The following is a 12940-nucleotide window of genomic DNA, read 5'->3' on the forward strand; positions in this document are numbered from 1 at the left end:
GATCCGAAGATCCATAATTGGCCTACCTGGGTTGAAAGTCTCGATAAATGCACGGCGTTTCGGCGGGTACACCGGCTTCCGCAGTGTGACTCTTATTTTGAGCGATGAAAAAATAATAGAATATAATTTTATTTTTATATTTCAATATCACAATAATCTTCCAATTTAGAACTACAAGTAAAAAAAAAAGAACTAAACACAAATAAAATACACTTCAGCTAAATACTAATTTATTTTCCCAAACCACGCGGAGCCGCAGTATAAGGACTAAAGAGCCGCATGCGGCTCTGGAGCCGCAGGTTGCCGACCCCTGTGTTAGACTAAAAATGGAAACTGAGTTTTCAAGTTGGCACCCCTGCTTGGTACCCAAGGGCAGACTTTAAAATTGTCATGAAACTGAATCTATTCTTTCCTGTTCATGGACATAAAAAGTACTTCTCCAAACTGAAAGGGAAACAAAATGTGCCTCAGGAGGCAGGAAGTGGCAGAAGAACAGTTCTGATCCCACACGGGACCACTGTGACTTTCCTTGGTATTAATTTTACACTTGAAGATGACCTTACATTCATCATTTAACATACAATTTCACTCACATCTAATACCGTTCAACAAGGATCATGTGTTAAAATACAGTATATATATATATATATATATATATATATATATATATATATATATATATATATACATATGTGTGTGTGTTGCAGATGAGCAACATCATTCCAACTGAAATAGATTTGCTATCATTAAGGCTGGCCCGTACATTAACAGATACACACTGCTGTAAAAGAAAAACTGGTAAGAAAAACACGAAAACAAAACCACCAATATTGTGTCAAAATCATCTGACCCTACTTAAAACCTCAATTCTGCCCCACATAAAATGACAGTAAGTTGCTATCTTTGTTGTTTTTTCTCTATTAAAACTGTCAGCTCTCATTTTTTAATGGCTCCTTCCGGCTCAAACTGATTACTGAGTGGTATGTGTCAGCAATCTAGCGAGTGCAATCATTCCCTCTGCTCTGTTTGCTACTCTCCCACACATGGCTAAACTTTTGAAAAAGGGGGGAACATTTTGCAGCGTAAGGTATCAGGCCCGGGTAAGTTTTGCCTTTCGGAAAAGGCAAGAAGCTTTCCAAAAGCTACAGCACGCTAGGTTGTTTTTTGATGACTCTAGCTCAAGCTGAGTCAACTTCTGCTGAGAGCCACCATGGAAAACATCACTGTATTGGACACATATAGACACACACATACACTGCTCTTTGTCTCAAAGCATTAGAGAAACGATTTAATCCACAGTCATTACAATTCTCAGTGGTTAGCTACTGATGTATGCCTGGTGAATATGAATCTAAACATTTTTCCTGCTCCTTCTTCTTGTGTGTTTGCAGAGATTGACTCAGATGGCCTTTTGGATTGGGGACCCTGGGAAACAAAGTCAGCTGACAGGACAGGGAGGTCTGCAGCAGCCTGTCTCTGTGGGTTTTGGGTTGGCCAGACGCCCACTAAACATCCAGTTAGGGTCCGCAGCCTCCACAGTATAAACAATTCACTTCTGCAGAATAGCCAAAAGGAATCTGAATCAGAGAGGAATACTACTACTACAGTGACTTGTAGCTGCTGCAGTTAAAACAGAGTAAACAGGGTATATAAGAATGAACTTGCTTTGCTTGAATTAAAACTTTCCAAACACCTACGCGATGTGATCTTGGATTTTCTCTTCCCCCTGCCTGATTTTGGACTTCTAGATTTGTGTTATGAACACAGTACATGACCATTTTTTGTCTGACTTCTCCCACACTACGCTTATCAAACACATTACTGTGTTTGATAAGCACTCTTGTGCATTGTCAGGCAAATAAGTATTTATTTGCAGTGACGGTAAAGTTTCATAAAAGGTTTCCTGCAATCGTTGGCTAAAGCTTTTTAAATTATCCTGACTGCCAATAAAGAAGTTTTTTTTTTTAATTATTTTAAAGCAAATATTAACAAAAAATATCTTCCTTTTTTAAAGAGCCATCCAAAATTATGAATCATTGTGCTGTATGTGCAGTTATGCCTATGTTTTTTTTCTTTTAGACAGCCACTGTGAACTGGTCTTAACCTTTCGTCTTCTGGTTAGGCAGGTTTCACAAAGTTTAACTAAAGATAAACAAACAAAACATTGAGACAGTATCCGGTCGTTAAGTCTGATGTCACTAGCCGTGTCTGGGCCTAAACTCCGCTGCAGGTCCATATATCAAACGATCACTATGGCATTACCGAGAGTTGAAAAACTGTCTAAAGTCTTTCATCTTTAATAAAATGATCAGTGTTCTGCTCTACCAGGTGTAACAATTGAGTTTAACATCCAGGCATCCATGAAAACGGAATTTATTACATTTAACGGAGTTAGAAGTTAGCAGGAAGTTAGCTCGCTAGCTTCTATCTAAATACAATATAGCATGTCCTGACTGCGGGGTTTTGGAAACAAATTAAAACGTAAAGCTCTGTTATCACTTCCAACATAAATGAAGACAGAAAACTAAACAGCAGTGACGTTTGTAGGGTTACTGAAGTTTGGCTAGCTGGTATATAATGATGTGCTACGTGACCACTAGCGACACAGCTATGTTAGCATAATATAAACAAGCTAACTTTTTTTCCACTCAATAAAAGTTAACGTGAGTGTTCTCGTTGGTCAGGAACAAATGTAATCGCATGGCAGGATGCTGTAAAAGGACCAAACTTCAGCCAGGAGAACAACTGAGATAATCCATCCAGAATACGAGGTTAGTCATTCATATACTGCTGCATGGGCTGGGCTGTAGTTACATCCTAAGGTTTTAAAAACTGAGCTTAAATAAATGATTAGCGGTAATAAAAGCCGAGGGAGGTCAACAGTGATCACTGACAGTTTTAGGAGCTTTTTGAGATTACATAAAAGAAAATACAAAACATTAAACATGTTAACAACACAAAAGCCATATTAAACGCAGCTACTTTAGGCCCGGAAGTAGGATTCGTCACGTCATCACTTAACGACCGGATAGTGTCTCTGCTCTGCAAAAACTACCTAAAATGTTAGTTTAGCTTGTTAGAAATAGAAAAAAGCACAAGCTTAGGTTCCAATGAAAAATGACTTTTTATTTCAGAAGTCTGGCAGATTGAGGAAGCTTGAGGTCCTGCATCAACTCTGACAGACCGCATTTAATTTTCTTAAATTAACAAAGCACACGTGGAATCTCATTTTAGCTGCTTTGAGGCTAAATCGAGTTGTTGATGCATTTTTCACATACACTTAGAGGATTAGGCTTAGAAAATATGCTGCGCTAATGTAATTTGACAAGAATCTAATTGGCCTTGCCTTCAAGTGTGGTCTCAAAACAGCAAGAGGGACCTGCAAGAGTAATGAGTGCTTCAAACGAGACTCCAATCCAAAGGAGAGGTCGGCATTTTGCTTGAATGTTGAACAGTCACATGTGTTCAAACATTCTTTTGCCATCTCTTTCTTTTCTTTTTTCAAATGTGTGTTTTCTCCTCTCTTTTTCTCGTATCCAAATCAAACTTGCCCCGTTTAAAAGTTTCTTTTCATCTGTACATCATCTCCCTCCCATCTGCCCTACTTTTAAAACAACTCTTAGCATACCAATTTATGCTCCAGGAAATATCCTGGGCTCCACTGATGCAATATTTGTGCTGCTTCCAAGCATGTTTATGATGACTTTGATCAGCGGTGAATAATATCAACAGTGGCGGAGAGTTAAAGAAAACATAAACAAGTCGAAATGCGAAATTATCATTTTTGCTTCAGATTGATGATGCAACCGAGGCCATTTCAGTGCAACCCGGGTATTCCTGCTTGTTCAGCTTGGAGCTGCTGGTAAAGGTCTGTTTGGGACACTTCCTTTAGTCTCTGAATCACAGTCATATTTTTGGGATGTGGTGCAGATGTTGAAAATAGTTGCAGATGTGCTTGCTTTGCTTTTCTCGAGTCTAAAATGTGCTGTTGGACTTTTATATAACAGATTCTGACTGTGAAGATCTTTCCTTATATCTGTTCATTTATGCACCTGTTTAACTCAAGTACGGTTGTGAAAAACAAACTACACCATGTGTGAAAAATAACTGCACCTTTGCTGCATCTACAGGAAGGCACAGCAGTAGGGTCAGTAGCAGCCTGCTAGAGTGCTAAATGCACTTGAGTAATTGATCATTTGATTAATTGAAGCTTGAGCATTGCTATATAAGCACAGGCAGAGCAGGTTATCGGAAGGTTGGTGGTTGGAGCTGTTTGCTCCATGCTGCATGCCAAAGTATCCTTGGGCAAGATGTTAATCCAAAGTTGCTCTCCAATGCTTCCTTTGGAGTGTGAATCTGTCTGAATGTTAGACAGAATGCACTTAAGCATAGAAAAAAAAGATCTTTTATGAATTGCTGTGAATGGATAACTTTGTATATAAGTGTTGTGTAACTTTGAGTGCTCAGGTAGAGACGAAAAGCACTACATAAAAACCAGTCCATCTACCATCTGCAGGACTGGACATCCCAGCAAACTCAGTCCAAGGTCAGACCAAGATATGTTCAAAGGAACTAGAAAAAGACCCAAATTCACTCTGAGTAAGCAGGATAAAGTTCATAACAGTGCATCAGAAAAAGACTGAATAAGTAGACACCAGAACGTTGTTTCTGTTTATCTGGATGTAGCGTGTTCAGTGGGAGAAACGTTTCATCGCTCATCCCAGTGACTTCTTCAGTCTAAGCTGAACAAGTATGGTTTGTATTTGCACAGTTGCAACAGACCAAGCATTTCAGCACAGACACCTCATAACAACTGACGAACACTGTGGTGGAGGTGCGATGAGCTTGTTTTGCACTCACAGGACCTACCTTTGCACCTTGCATTCACTGAGTTAACAATAAACTCCTCTGTATACCAAAGTATTCTAGAGTCAAATGTGAGGCCATCTATCCAACAGCTACGACTGGGCTCGAATGACATAATGCAACATGGAAGTGCAATGGCCCGCTAAAGGCTACCCTGGCCCAGTTAAAATGTGGCAGGAGCATAAGCGAGGTGTGCACCAACAAATACGCACAAACTTTAATGAACTGAAGCAATGCTGGAAAGAAGAGTGAGGCACATTCCTCCTCAAGATGTGAGAGACTGATAGCATCACACAGAAAAGGGCTCAAGTTCAACAGTGTAATATGTCATGTGTTGTTTTTCATTTGAGTTTGTATTTACTACAGAATGTTCTGATGCATAAAACCTTAGAAGTGAAAGAGGGTGTGCTTTCTTTTTTCCACATGTCTACATCCATCTCACCACAGCGTTTACTCATCCATTTACCACACCATTAAATTTGAAATCCAGAGGTGTATCTTGTTTATCTGATTTGTTTTTAAGATCACAACGTATTTAGCAGGAAGAAGAGTCTCACCACAGCAGGTGTGACCGTTTCTCCCGACATATTTATGACTCACACTCACACTAAGCACATGTCACACAAAACACCAGAGATAGCTTTCAATCTAAAACTGATTAAAAATAAAATAAATCCATGTTCAACAAGTTCAGTAAGCCAAACAGTGATTTCTTGCTTGTTACCGGAATGAACGATCAATCAACCAATCAAGACTTGATCTCTATGAATTGGTAAACACAAACAGCAAAGAAGTTCAAGCCATGACAAACATGAATATATGACATTAAATATTACAGATATGAAAAAGAGCTTATAAACTTACATAAATCCATTTTAGAGGATCGCTCTATTTTGGAAAAATCTAGTAAAAACTAATTTGCATGAAACGCCAAACGCCGGCTCTATGATCTGATTAGCCTTGTGACTGACACTTACAGAGCTACAAATCCCAAAAGGGAAGTGGTGGCAAGAAGGAGAATTGGAACCAGTGGCCAAAGTCACAGTAAAAATGTTTGGACTGTAATGTGCTTTTCGCCCCGTCACACACTAAAAAGTGCTTCTGCTCCAGTAGACACGAAAAAACGACTGAAGCGGAGCTGATTTGTATCAGGCGAAAAATGTGCACAACTGGGAAATAAAACAAAACCCAAAAAACCAAAAAGCTGCGTGTGATTGATTTGTTCCAGGCTGCTCTTTCTTTGGTGAGAGTGGCAGATAATTCACTGATGAATAAAGGATCAAACAACAATTTGATTGGTATTTCATCCAAATTGGCAGGTGCACGTTTTTTTCTATGTGAAACATGCTGGGTTCAGCTGTTGGACAGAGACTGCGACCGACATGGCTGGATTAATCCAAGCTGTGTTTTGGTGTTATTTCCATAGAAACCACAGAAGAGAAAAAAGGAGTCGACTTGATGAATTCAGAAAAAAAGGGGGGCCGTAAATGTCTGATAGCAACACTGAAGGACAAAGAGAGAAATGAAAAGTTGTATTAACAAATCAGTGCCAACCTGAGGCACACAAAAATATGATTGGTGATATCTTACAGCCTTACTAGCCCTCCCTGAGATGCCTAATGGACTAGCACATGATAAATAAATGCATTTTTTGAACTTACAACCTTTTATTCACTCTTAGCTGTCACCTTGTCCCATGAAATAGATGCGTTAAGTATTCCCAGGTTAAAAGCAAGCCATCACAGGTCTATGCAGCGTACCATTATGCCAAAATGCCTTTGAATTTCAGCATAAAGACAATGTACAAAGAAGAAAGCTCACCTCTGAGAGCAAATATTGTTATCAGTGTTTTATCTGGACCATATATCTAAAAACAGGACGCCGAAAGAACACAAAAAGTCTTTGCACCTACATATAGCCACAACATAATAAGAACACACAAAAGAATAGTGAAAATCACCAATGATTACAAGTTCCTACGTTAGCATGTAGCAGTGTTCAAAAACCACTGAGATGTGGCTTGTTTTGTTTTTTCACACCCTAGTCACTTCCGTCACTGCTCATTGCACGGCGAGGCCATGGAAACCAGTAGTTGTGGGTTTTAATTCTGTGTAATGCAAAGCTAACTACCCAGAAGGACTGACTACAGTAGCACTTTCAGGTCCAAGGACTTGTTTCAAAGTACTGAATGAGATGAAAGCAAAATACAAAAAAAACCAAACAAGCCTATTCATACCAAGCCTTGTTACTACAAGCTAGTCTTGTAGCGACATGTTTTGGTCGTCAGGCTCAACACATTTTGCTACTTGTCACATATGTAAATTAAAATAACTTGGAAGCGACTGGATTTTGTTCAAAAAGTCTCTGTTTGGCTGTTCATCATCATAATTTCTATGAGACAGTTTTCTTCAGCAATACAAAATATAAAACATGGTTCAATTTAAAGTGCTCCAAAAATAATCTGCAGCAGTCTCACTTTCTGATAAGGTGATAGAGGTTGAGAAAGAGTTTTGCAGAGGAATTGATACAAGTAAGGCTTGAGAGCGTTCAGCAGTCTTATTATAGCCAAGAGCCCAAATAGTCAATTGATTTGAACACTGCAGCATGTTGTTGCACTACACACACACACACCTCTCTCTAAAAAAACAGGAACAGATCAGTGAAATCAGCTCCCAAGTCTTTGATAGAAACGAAAACCTGAAGTCATGACTGCTCACAATGCAGAACTATTTGTTTTGGTATTTTTTCCTTTCGTTTTGGAGGATAAAAATAACAGCATGAACAAGGAAGGAGGAACAACCTGCAAAGAAACAGGAGGTCCAGTGTCATATAATTAAGAAGGTAAAAGAGAGTGGGCCCGGCATGGGCGAATGACAACATAAGACTCTGAGCTGAAGAAGAATTAGCACAAAGCTCACGAGGGCAAACTCTCCACGCTGACCCTCCCATTGAGGTGTTAAACTATAAGGATGCAAGAAGTTATAAAGAAGCCACTTATCAAGTCATTCCACTTTCTTTTTCAAGTGTCTCCTCTTTCATCTTCCCTCTGCCCCAACTATTGAATCTTGCCTTTATTCGAATCACGCTTCAACTTTCTTTACACTCTTTTCTTTTCTTTTTTTTTTGGCGGTCTTTCTTTAGATCTGTGCCATCTCATTTATATTGAGGCTTACATCTGAGCCCTTGGAGAAACCAGGCAGTTTTTCACTGCTGAAGCATGCTAATGGCCTCTAAAAGCCCAAGTAAATCTTTGTTGATTTTAGGAAGGGGCCTTGCTCTGCTTGCACAATTTTGTCTTGATTAGGATTCAATGCAGGTTACAGTAGACAGTGCAGATAAACGCCAAAGCTGAAGAGTCGACTCGTCGGATTAAAGATGTGATGCTGCAAATTTGTGTCTGTGAGGCTGCGTATGCATGAGATTCGGGGAGAAATTAAAAACGATGCAGAAATCTGGCTCATCGCTGAAGCTTAGTGTCTGAGTTGTTGGCTTAATTTGACATTTTTAATGCACCGGAATTTTAATAATGCTCAGAAATTATAATATAAACAGAGACTAATGATTCAAAACACCATCTTCTAAGCTACTCTAATCATGATTTAATCAACAGTGGATCCATTGAAGGGGTTGCTTCAAGTGCAAACCTAAGGATAAATCCGCCTAGACACTGCTGTCTCCTTCTCCTTGCTAAGCATGCAACAGTAGATGGGCCAAAACATAGCTAGCTAATTAACAAATACCTACCAAATAGGCTAAATTCAGCCTAGAATTACATTCTCCAGGCAGACAGAAATTACATTAACTTTGTACCATAAGACTTGCTCCAAAACAAACTTTCTCCTTGCCTTTGGCCTTTCTCACAAACACACACAGAGATGAAATATCTGTCAGCCCCTGGGCCATAAGGCAGAGGAGGCTCAGTGAGGTTCCACGTCCCCTTCTTAATCCACCACCCCGCCTGCATCCTTCACTCAAACCCGCTCACTGCTTCCCCTCAAACGCTTTCCTCACACCCCCGTTCTCTGGTGCGATGTGTGTATGCATGTATGTATCACTTTGTGTGGCTTTTAAGTGAGTAGCGCTAAACTGATTAATTCAGAAAAAAAAGACAAAGCTTTAAGAATGTGTCAAACTTCTTGACTCAATGATACAAAAAGAGTGACAGACTAGAAGCAGCAATTCCCAGCCTCAGTCCAGCCACATTAAAGTTTCTCTGCTTAGTTAAATATCCCACAGAAAGGTTGCCAAGAATGCCTTCGTGGAGAGACTGTGCATATGAGTGTGTGATTACAAGTGTACCTTTTCCAACAAAAGTGTACCTGGTGAGAAGCAAACAAAGTACAGGTTGATCCAGAGCTGGATCCATAAACCAAAGACACGTTTGATGTGTTAAAAATGGGCGAGAGTGCGAGCCAGAGGGCAAAAAGAGCCAAACTCACACAGAACAGGAAGACCGCCTTTCTTTTCATCATTTTTATAGCCTCATCCAGCTTCCTGAATTACCCACACTTCGCTCACTCCCCGTTGGCAAGTTCATCCCATGACACACATATGAGTGAACCAGGAGACCCCATGCCAGCTCTAATGGTCGACATCTAAGCAAGCTACTGCTGAGCTGATAGCAGGTCAAACCCACTAGATCCACTGACAGTTTCATATTGTTAAGCTGCACTGAAAAGCACCTTAAATTGATTGCCATAATCTGTGCTGACAGACTGAAGAGCATGCTAATATGGAGATGCCTGCTTAAAAAGACATTTAGGAGGGGATTGGTGCCTTTTGGATTTGTAAAACTGTTCAAAAAATAATATGTGAATTAAGCTCAATGGATTTTATTTATTTCCAACTCCATCCCTTCCTTTCATTTGATAAATTATGGGATTTTGAACTTGAAGAAGTTTTCAAGGTTTGGCGTTTGTGGCACGGTAATAAAAAGTGTGCCATTACTGGCATACACAGATTAAGAAAAGTGAAAATAGCTTTTCAGCATTTAGTGGTTTGTGCACAGCGTCTTTCACTGCAGCCACACACAGCACACAAATACTTATGGTTAAAAATACATTAGATTTGGTCGCTCCTGTGTTATACAAGCACTCGTTGTTGAATTGAGCAAAATGACCACAAATGATATTAATGGGTTCTTCTTGACTAAACTTTGACTAAACATCGCACCTGTTTGAACACCAATATGACTGTGCTGTGGGTCCAAATCCTACAGCTACCTGTGCCTTTAGGGGTGCCTTTGCTCCAGCTTGTAGAGGGCTCTCCACTAATTTCACCTAAATATCACTTCATTCGCATGGCAGCACATTCTTGTTTTACTGCAAACTTTTAAAACTTTTGAAAACTATGCTCCACCACTCCTCAGAGTCATACAGTTTTAAACTGTGAGTCTTCTGCATAATCTTCTAAACCAACAATGTCCACAAGCACATCTTTCAGCATGCCTCCATTTTTCTTGCATATTCTTTTGGAACTAGTCCCAGAGGCAGATCACTGCTTGAAAGGAGAAGAAGACTGATGGCTGAGGCGAGAAAAGAAGCCGTCGCCTTTATGGGTGAAACGCAGCTGTGAAGAACTGGAAGCCAGGCATATGTAGCATATAGCTTTAGGCACAAATTGCTGGGATCCATATTAGCATGGAAGGCTAAATAAACAAGGGCATTAGGTGGAAGCCGTTGATTGACAAGGAAATGAAGATAATAAATACTGGAAAGGATCTTAGATGAAAATAAACATATGCTTCTATTCCCATTATGGGAACATTTAGTGGAATTACACTTTAATTATTTCTATAGTTCCACTTGTATATTATGAATGTATAATTTCTATGTCAAGCCAATACTATGAAAATATGAGGGTGTATAAGGACTTCATCCATTTATCAGCTGATAAAGACACAGTTAACAAGACATCTGGTATCAGTAAGTAATCTGTGAAAAAAGAGGACTGTATAACTATTTTGACCGCTCTGATTATTTAATATTTTGTGGGCTAAAACACCAGCATGTGGGTTTTAATTAGGTGCAGGGCAAAGCAAGCTCAGGGCCAATGGCTGAGTAAAAAGGGCTCTAATCGTCTCTTGGCTGAGCTGCAGAAGTGTGCGTTCTCTTTTGTAATAATCGATTCTCAAATATGTCTCACGACAGCCCAGAGGTCATGGAAACCAAACAAAGCTCCAGGTGGCTGAACTAATTCGATCCTCATCTCTGGCACAAGGTGTGAGAATCAGTGGCATGAGCTGCTGGGCTGCTTCTCTGGAAGAAAACCGGAACGAGTCAGATTTCAGAAGCACGAAACATTTCCAGAATACTAAATAATACCTTTCCTTGTCATCGGCCTCCCTGAATTTTCCCAGGTTTCCCTTTACTGTACCCCCTCCAATGGTTGCCTGTGGCTGTTAGTAATTCATTGTCCTAGTGCGCTGCCAAAAGAGGTACAGTCCAGCTTTTTTCCCTTTTTTTCAGCCTGAACACACCGACTCATTCTCTGCAGCCTGTTTCTTACCCTCCCAATTCTGCCCTTCTCTAATCAATTACATCCCCACTGCAAGTCTGTTGCCTCTGCCTCCCCTTCATTGCTGACTCATAATTCATCGAATCATTGGCATTTTAAACACCTTTATCCCCTATCAGGATTACCTGATAGGCATCAAATGAAAGTGGTGCAAATCTCACTTCTTACTACTTTTAAAACCACTGACACACACACAGCAGGCGGTGAAGTGAGCAACGTGGCTCCCCTGGTGGACGATCGCTGTAATATCATCGGTCCTAAAACATGACAACATCACTGTTTGTTTCATGAGGGCGACGGATGTTATTACATGTTATTACGTGTTATTATATCATTGATGTTTTTGTCATTGTCAAATAATCTGTCATAATCTTTGGGAGGAAGGGCGGGTAACAAAAGAGAGGAAAATTCCTCTGAGCCCAATAAAAACATTTCCAGATATATCTGTGTTCAGCTAAGACAAAAACAAACATAAGGGATATGTGAAAAGAACAGAAAAAACGATCAGTCAAAAGCCTTGGCTGGTATTCTCCCACAGTGGATGAAAAATGCACATAAGCATAAAACACCTCTGTAAGTGGCTGCTTGAAACACTGACTGTGTAATCTGATGGGCTGTGGGAGTTAGCAGTCTGGGCTCACCAGTCAGCTGGTAAACGGGAATGTGGGAGCAAGACTTTTTTGACTAGTTGCCATTGTTTCTACTCCAGCCAGGAGTCGGACAGTCACTCCTCTCAGCAGTGCAGAGGTCCAAAGAGCGATGTTTTTTTTCTTTTGCAGTTAGGCAAGCGAGGTGAGATTCACCTAACTTTATTTTAAACTCTGATTGTGTAATCAGGAAGCATTAAAACGACCTTGCTCATCCCCTCGCGAGCAAATAACCACAGGAATTCGAGGAATGCTGTGAGAACGATGTTGCAGCTAATGGAATTCATCAGAAGCCACAGTGTAAACAATTTTATGGAACCCAACTTTGAATGGTCGTGGAAAAGCCATCTTCGTGTCCCGGGTTATTTTGGTTACATCCTTAATGAGTGGCAGGTGACCGACAGTTAAATGATCCACATGTTGAAAACAGTGTGTTATTCCAGCACAGCAGAGCAGAACAAGCACAACCGAAACAACTTTTATCTGAAGATGCTTTTCTTAATCTTTCATTTCTAAAGTATATAAAGTCACAGCAGTAGATTCTCCCATGTAAAAATCACGAGTAATTATTCACCGCAAGCCAGTTTTTGTCTACCCTGCGTGTTGCACAGTACCACTTTTTATTACAACTGTTTTAAAATATATGCGTAAAGAGATAGTTCACAAGATACAGTGTCACCAATCCCACCCGAGAAGTCAGCAGCTCTTTCTCATGTTTTTGACACAAAACCTCTCCTCTTACCTTTGTGCTTCTCCATTCGCTCGCCCCTTCAGCTCTCATAAAACGAATCAATCCCAACGAAACTTTGCGGCCAAGTTCCCCAATGATGGCACTACTTCTGCAACTAATGCGGAATGTAGCCCGACCCTCCCGTTTTCAACAATACACTGACTGAGCCGGACACGCTGAG

The 12940-nt window shown here is 40.2% G+C and overlaps 1 protein-coding gene across 3 annotated transcripts in view; it reads right to left on the reverse strand.

Annotated features, from left to right (window-relative positions):
• afap1l2 (actin filament associated protein 1-like 2) overlaps positions 1-12926 on the reverse strand; it is a 42058-nt gene extending 29132 nt beyond the window's left edge. For all 3 annotated transcript variants that reach the window (XM_085169312.1, XM_085169311.1, XM_085169313.1), the window contains exon 1: positions 12772-12926. In XM_085169312.1, the coding sequence (XP_085025438.1) occupies positions 12772-12787 (16 nt within the window). In that variant the 5' untranslated portion in view covers positions 12788-12926. The remainder of the gene's footprint in view (positions 1-12771) is intronic.
• Between the last annotated feature and the right edge of the window lie 14 nt (positions 12927-12940).

This window comes from Neolamprologus multifasciatus, chromosome 8 (assembly GCF_963576455.1).
Source record: "Neolamprologus multifasciatus chromosome 8, fNeoMul1.2, whole genome shotgun sequence".
Lineage (NCBI taxonomy): Eukaryota > Metazoa > Chordata > Actinopteri > Cichliformes > Cichlidae > Neolamprologus > Neolamprologus multifasciatus.